The sequence below is a fragment of the Notothenia rossii genome, assembly GCF_949606895.1.
Source record: "Notothenia rossii genome assembly, chromosome: 1".
Taxonomy (NCBI): domain Eukaryota; kingdom Metazoa; phylum Chordata; class Actinopteri; order Perciformes; family Nototheniidae; genus Notothenia; species Notothenia rossii.
The window spans coordinates 88,344,135-88,363,336 of NC_136912.1; the positions used below are offsets into that span (position 1 = coordinate 88,344,135).

Sequence of the window (19,202 nt, forward strand, 5' to 3'; positions counted from 1 at the left end):
ACAAGAACAGTTCATTATTTTCGAATGGCTGCAACATCCGCCAACACTGTTTGTGGGACAGGAGGAACCACTTCATCGTGATGTTCTTGAAGAGTGAAGTATTGCCTGGTTGTGTGTAGGCCTACTGTGGGAATCAGGAATCATTCAACAGATTTTCATTAAAAACACACATCTATAATCTTAAATAAGAGAATTTAGACAATACTTTTGTAGTCGTTTGAATGTGTAATGTAACTGTGTGTTTTATATTATACCTGTGTGCTTTTTTTATTTATTAATTGTAACATATGTAAAGTGCCTTACTTTTTAAAAGCTCCAGTTGTAAAACATAATTAATTATTCTCCTATACATACAGCGCTATTTGGACCCCACTAATTTATCTTCAGTGTTGATAAACTTTTTTTTTTTAAATATACAATTCTAATGAAACCATAAGGAAAGTTTGGTACGAATGAGTGCAAATATTCTTATATTAATGGGAGGTATGGCTATTTGTGAATCATTCAATCAAAAACAATGAAAGTTAATTAAGTTGGCTTTGTAGTTAAAACACATTTTAACCTTTTTTAAATATACAGATGAATTGTCATTACAAGATGTGTCATTTTGCTTGCAAAAATAATTACATACCAAAATTCGCATTTTGTTAATAGTGGCTAGAATATTTGAAAAATATTTGTTAGACATTTAAAAATAATATAAAACAACAATTCGATCAGACAAAAATGCCACTAAACACATGAATTCAAATATTAGAAGAAACATTTTTATTAATCATAAAACGCAGGGGAGAAAAAAAGAACAATGTTTTTCATTTGTTTCATTATAATAACATCTTAGGATAAAAGCACCAACATCGAACAGTAAGAACTCATGTAAATGCAGGGCCTTTTGGGAAGTAGGTTTGCGTTATTGCACCTCAAACCTGCCCTGGCTGCACCCATCAGACATCGCTGTACACATCCTGTCACATGTCCGCCCACCAAACAATGGGAAGAGTCCCAACAAAGGACCGTGAACCTCTTTTGTTTGACAAATTTAGACGAAGGCATTTGTGAGATGAGGAAGATGCTGGAAGCCATTTCACAGCATCTGGATTCTAAAGCTTTATGAAGCTGGATTCAACCGGAGGCGATGGATGTATGTGACGGCGAGAATACATCTGAGGATTGAATTTTACCTCGCTTACTCAGGCATTGTCCTGGTCCTGAGTTTGGTTACAAATAGGACTCAATCATGCCACGAGATGGAGCATACGTTTATGACATTCAGTAGTTTTAAGAAAATTGTTTACATAATTTCAAGCCATGTGGGAAGTTCCTGAGTTACGACCTTTGGCAGGATTTAGAGTAAACCGCCTCCACTGCAGAGCTCTCACAGACTATTAATAATGTATCAGGATAGAGCATGCGGGAGAACTGCATAGAGGCTTTATTTAAACCATGCTCATACACCAAAGGACTTGAATAACAGCACCTCATCCCTTTGACTGATTATATAAGCAGCTATAAAACTGGTTGAAATCTGTAATGATTGTACATTTGTTGCCGTCTCCATAAACTGTTCTCACTTCCACATACATCACGCCGACACTCCAGATTCGAGAACATTTCTGGTAAACTCGTGTTGAAGATTATTAAACCATAAAACCCTGCAGCACAACAGGAGGAGAGTAGTATTTATCAATAGCTGCAATTTCCTTGTTTTAAGTGAAGGAGAGCACCGTGCTGTCGGTCTGAATAGTAGTATTACAAACTGACAGGAATCTGAAGACACCATTAAAAGCATAACGTGTGTCTGCAATTGTATCAAACACCAAGAATAAGAAAATCAAAACAGCATCAACAATAATTACAAAATACCTCTCAGTGCTGGTAACAAACGGACTAGTCTCTAAATGTTGCACTAAAATGATTTTTTCTTCTTTTATATTTAACAGTCGCAGGTGAGAAACACATTGAGTGCACAGGACAGGCGGACAATAAAGCTTTGATTATGAATCTAATCTTCCCTTAGATATGCACCGGAGAGTGGGGACAAAAAGCACACACAAACTGAGCTATGTGTTTTCCCACTATCAGAGCAAAGGGAAGCTTGGATGCTCTCACTCCCAACAAAGTGTTACACATACATCCTAACACAAGAGTTGTACATCTTTCCATTGAAACAATATGCTCACATCACAAGGTGGGGCCTTGTGTAGTGCGATATCTAGCGACGGACAGTTTGTGTAAGACGTGGACATGAGGGTTTGTATGCACCAGTGAAGTTTTTCAGAACAGAATTGCGATTGTTTGGAAACAGAAGCACCGTTTTTTTCCTGCAGAAATTGCATTGCTAAAAATAAAAATATACCAAAGAGGTGAAAACATCTGATAAAAGTGAAATCTAGTCGTGTTTAAGCCACAGCACCTTTGTTTGTCTGCATTAAATACGCACATCTTTTCAGTTTCTATTTCTATCACAAGGTCCAGTGATGTCAAAGCTCCTCTCTCATTGGCTTCAAGCCTCCTGTTTAACAGGCTGAGTTTAAGGTCACAATGCCAAAACAACCCTTTTCACTCATATATATATTTACATATACTTATATATTTAGACTGTTTGTATAGATACATATTTTGTATACCTTTCGGTTCCTGATAAGGAAAACCAAAGTTATGCACAGAAACAGTGAGTATGTTCACTAACAGATAAGCAGCTCGCTCTGAGGCTGACTTATGTTTGAAACTGTGGCGTGAGAAACGTCCTCACACCGGTTCACTCTGAGCAGCTGCTGCGGAGTCGTTCTGTCGGATTGGGGTCTACAGCTATCCATTAGGAATTCCAAGAACCAGACATTAAATATCAGAAAGAAAGTGCCAGAAAAAGGCTTAAAAAGTGTCCCTGTGTACAGCACCAAGTATTCGATTTGTTTTTGATGTTTTCACCACAGAATAAATAACATCAGATACAGTCCAAATGTAGCACCATTGTTTTCAGACTGTGAGTCAAGCACCAGGGCATTCTTAAATGCCAACAAATATCAGGATAAAACAAAAAGAAGAATAAAACAAATACCAAGGCAAATGGAGAGGCCGACAGCATAAATATAATAATCTAAATTATACACAACTGTACAGTCGGAGAATGAATCACATTCACAGTACACATCTTTTATACAAAAAAACTAATTACACAATAAAAAAAAGCAAACAAAAAGGTGTGAAGAGAGTCCAGTAGTTTGTTGTGGTTATGGTTTTCTCAGTGTGTGAGGATTTGCATGCACGAGTGTGTATGTGTGTTGGCATCAACTATATGCAGTATAGTTAAAGAAACATGTGTCCACGTTTTATGCCCTAAACAATCACTTAAACCTGCGTTTCCCAACAGCAGAGATAATTATGAATATAATTAGCTTAAGAAGAGTTCAAACATTTCTGCCTTTTTAAGCTGTGTTCCCTCAAAGTAGTGTAACTTACCAAATTGACTAAGGAGAATAAATGTTAATAAATACAGAAAGTGGCTAAAAATGTCAAGATAGCACCATTTTACCAATCGAATATCACGGGGTCTTTAAAAGAATAATGAACATGTACTGATCTCAGCGTTATTTCCACCCAATAAAGAGTTGCTAGTTCACAATATTTCAAAATCTAGGCTGAAAACTTAAGTTTTTTCAGATTTCAAAACATGAATGGATGTTCATATGTCCAAATTTTACATTCATTGAGCTTAATATGCTTGATTACTGTCACAACAGTAAACGTTTTAATAGAAAAAAATGATTTTCACTGATTTGTTAAATAAATCTGATATTACACCTGAGAATTATTTAAATGGGTTTTCTCAAGTTAATAACAAAGAAATAGTATATTAGCTCTTTGCTTTTAAACAGAGACTTAACAGTACATCATATTTTTAGAAAACATAAAAATGTTGTAAATCATGAACATTAGCAGAGTTTAAGGGGTGTCAACAAACCAGGCTGGACTAGCACATACTCTGCTACATGAGTAACTTTATCTTACCATCCAGTGTGAAGATATACTAAGTTCCTAACTTAAATTCATTATCGAATATGTTTGTGTATGCAACACAATTTCACCCAAGGAAGAGAAAACAGAGATAAGAGAGCGTGCAAGCAGGAACACTGCATGACCTCTGAGCAGAGTTCAATGAACTGGTCTGTGTGTGTCTGTCTGTGTGTGAGTGCACTCAGAGGGAGTGACACTTTGGAGGGAACAGATCAGATCAGTTTCAGATCAGAAAGCTTAAGTAAACAGATTCTTTAGCTAGTTGCTATGATAAGTGACCAAGACGAAACTGACACTGTCATACTATGAAGCACCTTTAATTCAAATCAGACAGCCTAATGACTCAGTTCACCAAGTGCTGAGCAGCAGCTAGAACTGATTTCCATATTGTAAAATCACACATAAACACGACCAGCACCCATTCATTCTGCTCAAGGTGACCATAGCGGTGGTTAGTGTGTGTGTGTGTGTGTGTGTGTGTGTGTGTGTGTGTGAGATCCCAGTACAGAAGCCGGTCTTGGAGGCGGTTGGGTAGTGCAGACGTTTTGAAGCACCAGTGATGAGGAGAGTGTCTCGGTCCACACCTCTGACATTTGCATAGTTTATTTCATTTGAGGTAGTATTCAACAATTACCTGAAACATCAAAGAAGACAGAAACAGATGATGAGTGTTTGTTATAAGGGGACAGATTCATCAAATAAGAAACAGAGTAAGTAAAATCCTGTCACTTTCAAAATCCATTTATCTCCAACCAACACTATACAGAATTTGATCTGCCACAAAACTATTTAAAAAAGAGGGTGTAGTGAAGTAGCGTGGAGTCATGGGAGTTCGTCATTGAAATCATCTTGTCCCTGTTATGATTATTTCATTATTCATCAACAGAGATTTGTACAGAACCGAATAATCTGAAAGGTTACCTCTTTGCCAAAACAAACAGACACGGTGAGTAAAACCGGGATAACATTTGATCGTTTAAACTGGTTAGACCGTCAATTTAGATAATCACAACGCTGACACATGCTCTAAGGGGACAGGATACCAATACAAGCGTTCAAAGTTCTCTAGGTTTGAAATTGTTGGAAAAATATTGTTGTTTTGCAAATACACGATGGAGCAAAATAACAATGAATAGGTCAGGAAATCTTTTGGACATTTCACTGCAGAAACCCACATTTTAAAACCTGAGAGTGGACTTACCTTGTTCAATCAGAACAACAGCGTAAGGCAGCTTTAGAACAGGTATCCTGTCTCTCTCACTCCCTATCAGTCTCACTTTCTCTCCTCCTCTGATTGCCCTTACCCTCTCCATCCTCCCCCCTTCCCCTCACACCCCCAAACCCTATCTAGGTCTGGAGCCAGGAGGCTGGGAGGTGGTGTAGGTGCCATGCGTGCCCTGAGTCCTCCACATGCCCCCGCCTCCACCTGAGCTGCTGCCCTGAGGTGGAGGAGGCAGCCGGGGGGGGTAGTGCACTGTGAATGGACGAGAGGAGGAGAGGGAGGAAGAGGAGAGGGAGGAAGCAGCAGCGACTGAGACAGAGGGGGAGGAGGAGATGGAGGCTCTCTGGTGGTGGGACAGACGGGAGGACTCGGATCGAGATGAAGGCGAGGCGTCAGAGTGGGCGGCTGCTGAGGAGGTGCTGTGCAGGGGAGGCAGGGTGAGGGTGGGGGGAGAGGCGCTGTGCAGGACTGACTGGGTGCGAATTTGATGGGACAGGGAGAGGGGGAGAGGGGACAACACCAGGCGGGTGGAGGCTTGTTGGGGGGTGGTGTGATGCTGGATTTGGGAGGAGGGGGAGGGAGAGAGTCTGAGCAGAGAGCCGAGGCCTCCAGAGGAAGGCAGCCTCACCCCAAACTGATGGGAGGACACTGTGGGCCTCACATGGTGAAATATACCTGCAAATCATAATGCAGAAACGGAGGATGGGGGAGAGAGTGGAGACAGCGAGAAAGAGGGGTGGGGGGCGACAAAGAGAGAAGCAAGGACTGAGCCGGGTTGTGAAGAGCAGCAAGCAGGTCTGAGACCAGCACACAGAAAGCAAGAGTCAGGACACTGTCACCCGGCATGTGGGAGCCAATTAGAATTGTACTAAAGCGGTTCTTATTGCAGCGAAATTTAATTATTTATTTTTGCTTACAGGTGAACTGACTCTGACATACAACTCCAATAGATACACCCACAGAAAATGACAATATAGTGAAGTATTAATGATGTATATCTAATTCATGGTCAATCACAGATGTCAAAATTAATTATTTGTTCAGATTTTTACTTTTTATTAAAAAAAAATCTCAAGCATTTCTTATTTTTAAAGTGCAACATTTTCCAAGGGTGTTTCAGCATTTAAGCAGCAAGCCCATCTCAAAGCAAGGTAGCACAGTCAGTCAGTCAGTCAGTCAGTCAGTCAGTCAGTCAGTCAGTCAGTCAGTCAGTCAGTCAGTCAGTCAGTCAGTCAGTCAGTCAGTCAGTCAGTCAGTCAGTCAGTCAGTCAGTCGGTGAAACTGTCGGTGAGTCAGCAGGACGGAGCGGGCAGCAATGGACCTTGACTTACCTGCTTTTATCAGCAGGCCCTTTCCCTGATCTTGGACTCGTACTATTCTTTATCAATCGACCCCAGGCTAAGAACAAACCCTCCCTCTGTACTCTACGTGATCAGCTTGATCTGACTCACCTCCAGCCACTCCACCTGCCAGCCCAGCACTGGAGAAGCTTCCCAGGACGGAGTTTCCGTTGACAAGCCTCGGTGTCCCACTCACCGTGGATCCGCCCGTCTGGGCCCCGAACAAGGACTGCAGGACTGAGGCCCCTCCGAGTGGGAACTGAGACCCCAGGTACTGGCCCACAGAGGGTCCTGTGGTGGAGGAAATGGCTACGGGACCACCCCCCACCTTCCCACTCAGGATGCCTCCACCACTGCTGGCAGCGGCAGATATGAAGAGGTTCTGACTGGCCATGCTGCTGCTCGTCTTCATCTCCCAGTCTCGGGGGCCCTTCTGTTTCTGGAGGGTCTGGCGTTGGTCCGATCCCCCTCCTCCCTGGGACCCTCCCCCACCGCCGCTGCCTCCACCCCGGGGCCCTGCCTCCTGACTGAGGAAGGGGTTGGGGTTTATGTAGCTGGACGACTCTCCTTCACCTCCTTTCCTCCCCTGCTGATGATGCTGTTGTTTGTGGTCTGAATCTGAGTCCGTGCCCCGGCCAGACCCCCCCATGCCGAAGGGGGAGCCCCCCTGCCTCAGGTCCGAGTGAGGCTGCTTGGGGTCAGAAATGGGCGAGAAGGTGGCTTTCCACTTGCTGTTGGAGGACAAGGAGGAGGAAGAGGAGGCGTCACTTCCTGTGCTGTTACCGCTGCTGCTACCAGACTTCCTGACTAGTGGAAAAAAAGAGAGAAGGAGAGAAAGAAATATTGGCATTAAGCAGAAGAAGTGCAAGATTAAAAAAAGAAATATTCGAGATAAGAATTTAGAACGTAGTCAATTGAAGCTAATTTGACCAAAAAGCTAATGAGTAAATGTATTAATTATCTCTGCATTCAATCTCTTAAACTACCGTAATTTTCGGACTATAAGGCGCACCTGAATATAAGCCGCAGCAGCTAAATTGAATGATGTGTACATATATAAGCCGCACTGGACTATAAGCCGCAGGTGTTTTAATGTTTCATTACCATATGTAAGGGTTCGTGCACAGAGGGGATTGTCGGGAAAGAGATGGCTGTTTGAGGAAGCTCCCATTTATTAACATTTCAACAAACAAGTTGCATATTTGCATAACGTATTCAAATGTTACCATTTAGTGCAATAGTAGATACAGAACATGTACTGTGCTGTGTAAACTGTACTGTATCACATAGCGTTTCAGACACACAAACTTTTCAACTTTCAAACTTAAACGGTGCGCTCCCAGCGCACGTACCGGCAGTGATCTACAGCAGTGGTTTTCAACCAGTGGTACGGGGACAAACCGTCTCGCTCTCGTAATGTCTGTCTGTCTTGCTCTCGTTCTGTCTCTCGTACCACTCTCGGTCCCACTTTTACTTTTGCGCGCTACCTGTCTCACTCTTTTCCGGCCTCCAGCTTTTCCTGCTGGAGCCCGCCGCTTAAAGGTGGGGGGCGCGGACCGGCCATAGAGCCCATAGAGTTAAAGGTGGTGGACTGTAACCTGTAGGAGGTCCCCTAGTGGCCGTTAGCTGTAAAGATCCATAGATTAGCTGCACCGTTATATAAGCCGCAGCGTCGAAAAATGGGAAAAAAGGCGCGGCTTATAGTCCGAAAATGACGGTAGTTATGTTTCCACCAACAGTATAGGATATGGATTATGGATGAAGATACATTTTACAGTTGAGTTTTGTCCGACTCAAGATATTCAGTCGTATTTATTTCCATTCCTCCACGAGCAAGTTCACTTCTTGATAAATATAGCAAACAGAGGAATTTATTTCCTTCAAATATTTTTATTTGGAATGACATTTTCTTTTCTTACCTCTTTCACCGTCCCCTATTCTACCAGGTCCATCTCTGCTCTCCAAAGATATAGTGGCAATTTTTCTTTCAATTCTAGAAGAAAAAAATAAACTGTCAAGAAAAAATGCAACTAGTTTTATTGGTCACCGGGATACTTAAAAAAAAGGGGGAAAAGCCTCAAGCTATAGCGGAGACCAGCAGTCATCTTTTATAAAGGCAGTTCAGCAGGGACACGTTGTTACCCCGTCTTCATATTAATGACGAGTTTCTTACCGTGAACTGGAGCTGTCGGCAGGGTATCCTGAGTCGTCGTCGTCAGAGCTGGGGGCCGAGGAGTACCGGCCGGCCCCTTTGAGCTCCAGGGGGCGCTCTCTCTTCAGGACGGGGGGCTGGTCCATGTCCGGCCCAGTGGGGCTGCGGCTTGACTGCTCTGGAGAGGAGATGGCAGAGATCTCCAGGGGCTGGTTGATGTTGTTCACCTGAGGGACAAACAACATAAAGGCTTCGAGTAATGTGAAAGCAATCCAATGTCCTTGATCCATGGGGAAAGAATGGTGGTAATGTACTAAAGAGGTATTTCTGAGTAAAGTGTTACAAAATCTAAGCTAGAAATATTGTTTAAAAATTCATGATTGAACTACAAATAAAATAAATAAATCATACAGGCAGTCAAATGAACCCATATTAATCAAAGTAATGTGATACAGACATATGTTCACTGTTTACTATAATGTGTACACATATTTACTAATTCTTGTAAGACGTTCTGAGATCAGAAATTATTTGTTCAAAATGTCTTCTTCCTGTTCATTCATGGTTTGGATAATATTCCTTTTTAATACATTTAAAATCTTGAAAATGCATTAATTAAAGTGGTTGTATGAGGAACACCCTCACATCACACAGTGGATAGGGAAAGGATCCTTTTCAGTTTTATGAAGATTGTAGTGCATTTATACCCTACTCAGGTCCTGGTTAGCCGCTTTTCCACTGTTGGGCCATCTAAAGCAAGTGGCATCTTTCAGCCAGCAGCCGCTGTAAATCTGCCAAGGCCCCAAGCCACGAGAACAAAAACCACTCGCTTAACTTCTATCGAGCTGATCCCTTAAACCGCCTATTATATGCAACCTCTTAGTATACGACACACAAATAAATAACAGCACACTTGTCATTCACCTGTCACACAGGAATTACAGTTAGCACCATCAAAAACGGCATAATAAAAGTAGACCATGATGTGTTCAGTTGAATTACTATCACTGTTAAATTTGCAAAATAAAATAATAACTCACCGCCTGAATCTGCCTCCTGCGACTCGAACATCCTGAAAGTAAACATTGAGGTCCCGCCGCCATCTAAGCTACTTTCCAGTCTCCATAAATACATTGCTTTAATTGACATTGGACACATACTTTGGGATGATATTTGGATATCACAGCTCTTCTGTAAACTAAGTCAAATCAAGAAAAGTAAGATGTGTCACACAGGTTTGATATTTGTTCAGCGATTCCAGAAACACTGCTTGTCAACTAGATTGTTATAATGTATGTTCTTTTTGTTTTGTGATACATGGCACATGAATCCGAAGAACTGAGTGGACGGTATAAAGTCTGTTTGGTAAGTTCATTTCCATTTAAAATGACTGACTGACTGAATGAAGGCTTGAAATGTTTCCTATTGCTCATTTCTATGACTCATAAACAGACAGCAATTCGTTCTGCAAACATCATTCGACCTTATTCTGTTATCATATTTAGCTCGCAAGAAACCGCTCTGCTTCACAGTTAACACGTATTTATTTTTTGGTTATTCTTTAGTGATGAATCCCATCTTCCCCCCAAAAGACAGATAAGCGCTGCCAATGCCCCCCGACTTTGCCCCCAGCCCACTCTTAGCACTAGCTGGCCTGTGTGCGGAGCGACACTGGAAAAGCGGCTAATGCTAACGAGTAAGAATAGGGAGGCTTTTTGGTTTGGCGTGTGGACAGTAGATGTTTATTTTCAATTCATTGTAAGTGTACATTCCTGTTTTGTATTGTCTTGACCTTTACTTTAGTCATGGACTGTAAAGTTGTCGGTGTTTAAAAAAAATAAATATTATATCACATCATGTCAGGTCCCTGTGTGTGTTCTCTCTTCATGCTGTTGGGGACTCACCATGGAGTTAATGTTGAGAGGAGACCCTGAGGAGCGGTTGGTGGCGAGCCCGGGGAAGGACCTCCTCTTCGGGGACCCCCCCGCCGTGACTGACGCGGTAGAGTTGCGTTTCCGTCTCCCCCTCTTACGGCCCTCCTGAGCGCAGAGGCCGTGAGAGGAGTGTGACGACGATGTGTGTGTGGGTGTGTGTGTGTGCTGTGTGCCGGGGGACTGGTGGTGGTGGTGATGGTGATGGTTTCCATGGTTACTGTGGTATCCCTGCTTGTTGCCAGTGTGATGGTGGAGGCGTAATCCTCCGGCCGCGCTGCTGCCCGACGAAGAGGAAGACGAGGATGAAGAGGAGGAAGAAGAGAAGAAGATTCTCCTCCGCAGTTCAGTGTCGTGCGGCTCCGTGTCGGATTCACCTCCGTGGCGATCCTGTCCATCTTCCGGAAGAATCCGAGGGGGTCCGTCTGCATACTGGAGCACCCCCCCATTGCCCAGTGGGGGGCTCTGGATGGGACCACCCCGTCCCATTGGTCCTGTCAAGGGAGCGTTGGGGTGCGAAGGTGATGAAGAAGCACCATTATGGTCCTCAGGGTGGGGACCGCCATTCATCAGCCCTGAGCCCGATAAATATCCTAAACAGAAACAAACAGACAATTAGAAAGATGCACAGGAAGAACATTAAGTAAAAAATAAATATGATATGCATTTTATTGTTAAAAAATAAGCTACTAATCATTGTGTGGTCAATATAATACATTAAGTAATTAAACGTTATCCTTACCGTTGGTTTGACCCGACTGAGATACAGGACTCGGAGTACTCCTCTGAAAAAATAAAGTCAATTAAAATCCAAAGAAACAATATCAAACTTAAATGACTACGACTGGGTTGTATTCCTGTATTCCTATTACTTTGATAAAGTTGCAGTAGGCTATATATTCATGTCCTTACATAGTGTCATCACTTTATCCACTGGGAAAGTCTAATAAGTGGCATATGAATGATTTAATTAGGGCCCAAAACGTGTTTTGAGTGACCTTGACAATCTGAGTTCAACTCCAAGTCTAAAAGGGAAATCTGTGCACAATTTATAGAAGTGTCCTCAAGGATTTTCTAAGATATTGTGTTCACGAGAATACAGACACATGAATGAGGCATAAAGGTCACAAAATCTTACATTTAAAAACTAAAATCTTTGTATATTAAGGTGAATTAACTACAATTATATCCGCCATATCTCTAACCTGCGCATCCTACTGAGCTCACCAATTCTTCACAAGTGAACCTTGGAGCAGCAAAGCACTAACAGCCCCTACACACGGCAGTGTGCGTTGTCGCTTGCCGGCGGGCGTGTCTGAAGCTAGACCAACAACCAATCACATGAATCTCCCGCCCCGGACACACAAGCAGCAGTTTGATTGGCTAGAGCTTGTACTGGCATATGATTCGATTGGCAGACGCTTCCGTCGAAGCTTCAAAAGTAGAACATTGCTCTACTTTTGCAGCAAGCAACGCTTTGCTCCCACAATGCAGTTCGGCAAAGCGTGACGTCACCCCATTCAAAGTGAATTGGCAGAAGCGTCAACGCACGCCGCCGTGTGTAGGGGCCGTAATATAAAAAGGCACAATAGCAGTACCTATTATACTACAACACTGGATGTACTCACCAGTCTTTCAACTCGACTGGGCAGCACCACGCTGGCCAGAGGAATGCTGACCGGTAGTTTACTCGGGTGGACCGTGCTCAGAGGAATACTGATTGGAAGGCTTTTAATGCCGCTGTCACCCTGAACAGATGGGCTCCTCTCTTTGCCCTATGTGAGAATATAAGAGTAGATAATGGTTAACATTTAGAAGTTGCAAGAAAGGTTAAAAAACAAAAAACGGGTCAACAGTGCAGGCGTACATATTGCAAAGAAAATAAAAGGTTACCCTCTCGAAGCCTTTATTCTGGGCATCACAAGCATTGGGAGAAGGACAGTTCAGTTTGGCTCCCAGCGGCGAGTAAACACCTCCCAATTCCCTAAATGAAAAAGGAGAAACAAGTTAGCTTTTTGCTACCCTGGGGAGCAACGTAGAGACATTTGGGTGCTTTTAGTGCTAACCAACCTGTGCATGTTCAGTCCTGGACCTCTCAAGTGAGCGTTGGGGTCCTGGTTAAGGTGCCTCCGCAAGGCAATCTTGGCGGGGGAGAAGCGTGTGTAATCAGGAAGAGCGTAGGAGGAACTCAGCTGCCTCTGCCGGGCATCAGAGATGGCGGGTGCCATCTCATGGTATGGAGAGATGGGTAGATAGCGAGACAGAAGTTCCCCCTTGGTGTTCGTCCGGTCAAAACAGGGCAAGCTGGTGCCGTTGATCTCCATGCTGATGCCGTTAAAAGCCGGGATCGAGCACAGGCCGTGCTTAGAGGGGTCCATGTCCATGGAAGAGCGGGAATCCATGTTCTTTCTGTATGGGGAGCCGTGACAGGGGCTGTAGGATTTGAGCTGAAGCAACTCCTGCTGCCTTTGAGTTTTCTCCAGCTCCACTATGCTGATCTACAAACAGACACAAGGGGGAGCCGTTACACTAAAGAAACAGCACTGTGTTATGTATAAATTCCTGATATGTCAAGACATGTTTATGACAGAAAATCCTCAGCTCTTCCTGAAAGCTATAAATTATAAAGTTTAGGTGACAAGCATAATTCCTCTTGAATATCTATCTGAAGAGCGAGTGTGATGGGCAAAAGGGGGGCGCAAGGATAGAAGAGAGAACAGAGCAACTGTGGGGGAGTATTTCAGAGGTGGAAGCATTCGGTGATGAATCCAAAAAGTTGAGGAGGACTGTGTACCTGCAGCTCCAAGCAGTGTCTCTGCTTTTCAGAGATTTGTCTGCGTAGCACCTGCTTCTCCTTCAACAGATTCTCCAGACACAAAGAGCCCCAGTCCAGCTTCAGCTCCTCACATCGAGACTTCAGCTGGAAAACAACAAACATACACGCTTGATGTTATTGAATCGTGAGAGAGAGCGGGAAGGAAAGTCAAACCTATGGGCCTGAAGGGCATGGCTGTGGAGTGAAAACTACAGCTGAGCTGGGACTGCATCCACCATTACACAAAGGCAGAGCAGCAGGAATGGTGACAGGTGGGAGCCTCGGGGGATGATGTAGTAGTGAGGGTGGAGGTTACAACAACATAGTAAGCCCTGAGCGCTCACCAGAAGCAGGCTATGGTCTCTCAGTAAGGCCATGTCTCTCTCCAGCTGCTTAGTCTGCTCTTTCAGCTGACGGTTGTGGGCTGAGATCTCCTTCTGGGCTTGCAGCAGGTCCTCCACAGTCAGGGCTTTCACCCCCAGCTGATCGCCACATACACACATCATATATAAGCCACAAACACAATGCCTAAACAACAACTTAGCAGTACAAATCTTTAAAGCGTTATGCAGCCGTTGTTTGGTTTAGTGTAAAAAAGCAAAGCAAATGTGGCAATGGTTCTTCTTTACTACGGTTTTATGGAATAAAGGGATTAAGCAAAGGGGGCTTTTGACACCACTGACCGTTCTAAGTCAATAATAAGAAAGGCCTCATTGTGCATTTGTGTTTTTCCTGTGTTCATTGTTAAAGCACTTCCAAACTGTTTGTGATTACTGTAACCTCACATCACTGTTGGGTGTAGTAAGAGCTTTCAACACAGCACTCGATACGACGCACTTTAACAGACTTAAAGTTTTAACCAGACGAGCTTAGTGTTAAGTTTATTCTCATTACAACACAACGCTGCAGGTAAACACCCAAAATAAGAACTGCCTCGCTTTCATTAAAGATTAGCTTAAACCATGTTCACCTGGAAAGGGATAGAAGTCATTCAGGCTGTAATTAAGGGCTAATCTCAGTACGTGATACCGTTTTTGGGTTTTATTTGTATCCTTAATTTGGTGAATGACCTTAAAGTAAAATAACTTTATAAGCATGGATGCATACAACTGCTATTTAATACAAGAAGTTAGTGGTAATATTACCGATTGTATCTGTATATGAAGTCAAATTGAGAAACGGCTCCTACCTCGTCTAGTTTGGTCTGAAAGAGACCTTTGATCTTGTCCTTGTGAGTCTGACAAACAGAGTGGAGCTGCTCCGCCTGCCCTGACAGGTCCCTGTGCTTTTGCTAGAGACAGAAAAAATAGAAGATTACATGTAAGAGGTTGGGTAAAAAAGTAAAAAAAAACAAGGTTTAATTTGGGTTAATGCTAGGGCTGCTCGATTATGGCAAAAATCATAATCTCGATTATTTGGGTCAATAATTGATATCACGATTATTAAAAACGATCATTTACTTTGAAAACATCCATTTATTGAAAAAAAAAAGTGTAGTAGGCTTTTAACAGTTGATTACCCTGAAAGTTAAGTATAAGTCAATTGAAAAACCAATACAAAATATAAATTTTTGAATTATAAATAATAATAAAAAATAAAAATAAATAATCGTTTTATTTTGATTATGTTTTCATAATCGTTGCAAGCCAAAATCGTAATTAATTGAGCAGCCCTAGTGAATGCAACTTAATATATGTAGTCATGATATGGCCGTTAAATGCCAAAGTGAAACTGCAGCAGAAGCCAATAGTGTCTGCAAAGGGAGAGTTGATCACCTTCTCCTCTTCTAAAAGCTCCTGCAGGTTGGAGCGGTACTGAGGGGTCTTCATGTGGGTCATAAACTGGAGGTATTGTACTTTGATGTTATCTGTAAGAAGATGTAGGTCAGGCACACAGAGAGAGGAAGAGAACAGAAACACAGGGATTGTATATTTAGGTATTTGTTGGAAAAAAGGAGTTCAATATAATAATTGTACAACGGTTCATATCAAAGCCTAAATGTGAGACTAAAAGCAATATTAAAAGTTAACATTATTATCTTACAAACAGATTGGTACAGAGTCTGGTATAATATTTATGACATATTTTGACAGATAAAATAATGGAAGTGAGTCTTCCTCAGCTCACCTAGCAGGTGCTGCAGCCCGGGAGGAGTGGGGCTCAGGATCAGCTGAGAGGAGGGATAGTGCTGGACCTTGGGAGGTAGCTGGTAGAACGGACTCTGAGGGGGCCGGTAAGCATCTGTGCACACAAGGAGAATAATAATTGTTAAAACTGAGATCTCTTAAGCTTTCTGTACTTTGAGGCACATTGTGTGTCTGTGTGTCTGACCCTGAGGGGGGGCTGCAGAGAGGGTCTTGGCGTGCAGCAGATCCAGCGCACTCTGGTTCTTTTTGTTTTTCTTCTCCACAGCCGGGGCGGCCTTCTTGGGTCGACCACGTTTCTTGTTGTTCAACTTGCGAACTTTGGGCAGGAGTCGGGCTCTTCGGGGTTTGGCAGGGGGCTTGACCACGGTCACCAAGCGAGGACGCTCGTCCTCACCGCAGGAGTCCTGCTGCGATACGCATGACAAACACACCGTACATATTCATACAAGGAGAAAGAGAGCTGGCCCTGCTGTGATACATGGTAGGAACATTTCAGCTGTCAATCGAATTATGAACTCTCGGAAATTCATGAATGAATGTTTTTTTTGTTTTTTAAAGTTTGCTGAAGTCATCAATTACTATGACCATGTACAAGTTGGATGTTTTTTTACTGTACCGTTGGACCAAAATGTATGACAACACATTGACCATGTTCCTATCTAAGCAAATCTTGACAGTAGGATCCCGCCTTGGTGTAGTAAATAAAATGTTTTGGTGCAGGTGAAGAAATTCAGGTTCAATAAGTTCAAAAGCACCCGTGGATATAAACACAAAAAATAATTTGAGCCCTGCACTTCGTCTATCTCGTCCAGAGAAATGCTTTCCAAAGTCTTGTGCATGTCCTACCTTGTTTTGTTCTTTAGGTTTTGTAGGCGTGGTGCTATTGCTTTTACTGTCCTTCGTGTCCTTCTGCTGACGTCGCCTAGCTGCTTCCTGCTCTTCCTGATAAACCAAGATGAACCAATTTCATTGTCTGATACAGAAAATAAAGTGAATACAATGATTGAATACAATGAGGAAGAAGAACATGACTCACCCTGAGTTTAGGATTTTTCAGACTAGCAAAATAGTTTTCAAGCTGAAAAACAGGAAAATGTGAATGTGAGAATATTATTTTCATAAATTGTTTACGATCAAATATCTATATATTATCCACTTTTGCTTCCAACCTGACGTGATTATGAGATGTTTTTGGATTATGATGATTACTGACCAGTTATTAACTTTAATCCAGACATTAAAGCTTGAGCAGCCTCATCTATTTCAGGTGACAACACAGAACAAGGATGTCACTGGCACTGTAGTTAGCGTGCCAGCTCTCTCACCCGGTTTCACGCTGGTAAACAGGGATTACATTTAACCAATTAACACACACATCAGTGTTATCTGATGCATCTAATGCAGTGGTGGTGCTAGACTTTTTCGCTGCCCGTCATTTTGACGAACAGGATCGTAACATTTCTGTCAAAATCCATTATTAACCGTCGGTCTGTACACAACTCTGATGGGGGATGGGGCGGGGGGAAGAGAGCATGCTCGTGAACTGTCAACGGGGTTATGCATGCCCACTGCACCTCACGGGAGCGCGCACAGCGTAAAGCAAATACCCAGACATTTCAATGATTTGTACGGCAAAGTGCGGTTTGGAAACGATATCATTTCCTTTTTGGCGGGTATGCATAACACGGCATCACACCGGAGCCTCGCTGCGGGGAAACTTTGGTGCTGTTCTGAGTTTGTTCTAATTTGTCAAAATGACGGAATGCTTTCAGATTTTTCCGTCATTGTTAGCGTCACCTCATAGACGGAAAATATTCGGTTAACGCGATCTCTGATCTAATGTGTTACCCTCTGCTTTCCTCAGGTTAATCACTCCTGGGACTGACTGCTCATTAAGACAGTGAGTCAGCCCATCTCAGGAGTTTGGTGCGTTTTTTTGTCTCTGATGCAGAATGTGTTTGTACCGCCTCAGCAGTCATTCGATTGGTTTGTCAAGATCTCCTCTAATAGACGTTCTAGTGTCAGCATGTGGATCCTTCTTCAGGAGCGTCAGTGCTTACTATAGTGCGGTCTATGGTGTGAAGGTAGTAGGAAACTGGCTTCCCAGTCCAGGACACAGAGCCCCTCAATGGAGAGAGCTCCACCACGCGCATTATCGTACCAATGTCTGCAGGAGAGAGGAAAAACAAAGCGCTGCATGTCAGATACACATGGAAGGAAGCATAAGACATTCAATCTGTGTTTCCACTAAATGTTGCTACTTACCGCTCAAGTTTCGACTGTTTATTCTGAAATTTAAAGGTGCAAAAGGTTTGGAAGATACAATTTTTCCACCTGTGGAAATAAAAAAAACAAGAGAGAAAACAGATTCAGTAAATACATTTATAGATAATCCATTCATCCATCCGTCTATCTATCTTCTCCCGTGGTGGGGTCGCTGGGGGTAGCAGTTCCAGCAGAGAGCCCCAATCGTTCTTTTCCCTGGCCACATCAACCAGCTCTGACTGGGGGATCCCAAGGCGCTCCCAGGCCAGCGAAGAGATATAATCCCTCCACCTGGTTCTAGGTCTACCGCTTGGTCTCTTCCCAGCTGGACGTGCCTGGAACACCTCCCTAGGGAGGCGCCCAGGTGGAATCCTAACTAGGTGCCCAAACCACCTCAACTGGCTCCTTTCGACGCGAAGGAGGAGCGGTTCAACTCCGAGTCCCTCCCGGATGACTGAACTTCTCATCTTATCCCTAAGGGAGACACCAGCCACCCTGCGGAGAAAACCCATCTCGGCCGCTTGTACCCGCGATCTCGTTCTTTCGGTCATGACCCATCCTTCATGACCATAGGTGAGGGTCGGAACGAAAATGGCCCGGTAGACAGAGAGTTTTGCCTTCTGGCTCAGCTCTCTTTTCGTCACAACGGTGCGGTAAAGCGACTGCAGTACCGCTCCCGATTCTCCGACCCATCTCACGCTCCATTGTTCCCTCACTCGAGAACAAGACCCCGAGATACTTGAACTCCTTCACTCTTATCTCACATTTATAAATAATATTTGGAATATATTTAAATACATTTTAGATACTGTTGTACAGTTGACACAGATAGCATCTATGGCTCACTAGATAAATCTAATAATATGGATGACACAGTGATGTCGAAGGGTCGGGGAAAAGCGTCTGCTGGATTCTATCAGCCATTGTGGTTTTAATTATTAACAAGAACAGCTGAATAAATAGGTTTCCAGGAAGTTTGTTTCAAGTGAGGCCAACAAAAGGCCTTGATTTTTTCTACACAAATTAAATGTTGTCACCTGATCTTTAAAAGCTTTTTTTGTCAAAGTTTTATTATATAGGCCTCGCAAAATGTCTCAATTTGTTGTGGCTGATCTTTTCCCCTGTAACGCCAATGAATGACTTGTAAAAACACACAGCTCACTGTGGAGAATAAAGGATCAGTAGAATGATAATCCCACTATATACCACATGTTTCTATCTTTTTTAATTGATTGGGAAAGGCCAGTCTATATTGACCACACTTATGGTTGAGTGAATGCATTATAAGAAGTACAACATATTCCCCTTTGAAAATC

At 43.1% G+C, this 19,202-nt stretch overlaps 1 protein-coding gene across 4 annotated transcripts in view; it reads right to left on the bottom strand.

Moving 5' to 3' along the window:
* Positions 1–745: 745 nt before the first annotated feature.
* LOC307033309 (histone-lysine N-methyltransferase, H3 lysine-79 specific-like) overlaps positions 746–19,202 on the bottom strand; it is a 29,199-nt gene continuing 10,742 nt past the window's right edge. For 2 of the 4 annotated variants that reach the window (XM_079671729.1, XM_079671732.1), the window contains 20 exons: positions 17,887–17,955; positions 17,682–17,788; positions 16,658–16,699; positions 16,468–16,563; positions 15,806–16,028; positions 15,602–15,715; positions 15,250–15,341; positions 14,664–14,765; positions 13,819–13,956; positions 13,454–13,579; positions 12,730–13,157; positions 12,553–12,643; positions 12,288–12,434; positions 11,402–11,444; positions 10,633–11,252; positions 8,750–8,955; positions 8,496–8,569; positions 6,688–7,383; positions 5,216–5,911; positions 746–4,648 (listed from right to left, as the gene is read on the bottom strand). In XM_079671729.1, coding sequence (XP_079527855.1) covers positions 5,358–5,911; positions 6,688–7,383; positions 8,496–8,569; positions 8,750–8,955; positions 10,633–11,252; positions 11,402–11,444; positions 12,288–12,434; positions 12,553–12,643; positions 12,730–13,157; positions 13,454–13,579; positions 13,819–13,956; positions 14,664–14,765; positions 15,250–15,341; positions 15,602–15,715; positions 15,806–16,028; positions 16,468–16,563; positions 16,658–16,699; positions 17,682–17,788; positions 17,887–17,955 — 3,968 coding nt within the window. In that variant the 3' untranslated portion in view covers positions 746–4,648; positions 5,216–5,357. The remainder of the gene's footprint in view (positions 4,649–5,215; positions 5,912–6,687; positions 7,384–8,495; positions 8,570–8,749; positions 8,956–10,632; positions 11,253–11,401; positions 11,445–12,287; positions 12,435–12,552; positions 12,644–12,729; positions 13,158–13,453; positions 13,580–13,818; positions 13,957–14,663; positions 14,766–15,249; positions 15,342–15,601; positions 15,716–15,805; positions 16,029–16,467; positions 16,564–16,657; positions 16,700–17,681; positions 17,789–17,886; positions 17,956–19,202) is intronic. The other 2 variants (XM_079671730.1, XM_079671731.1) reach the window with 2 other exon arrangements.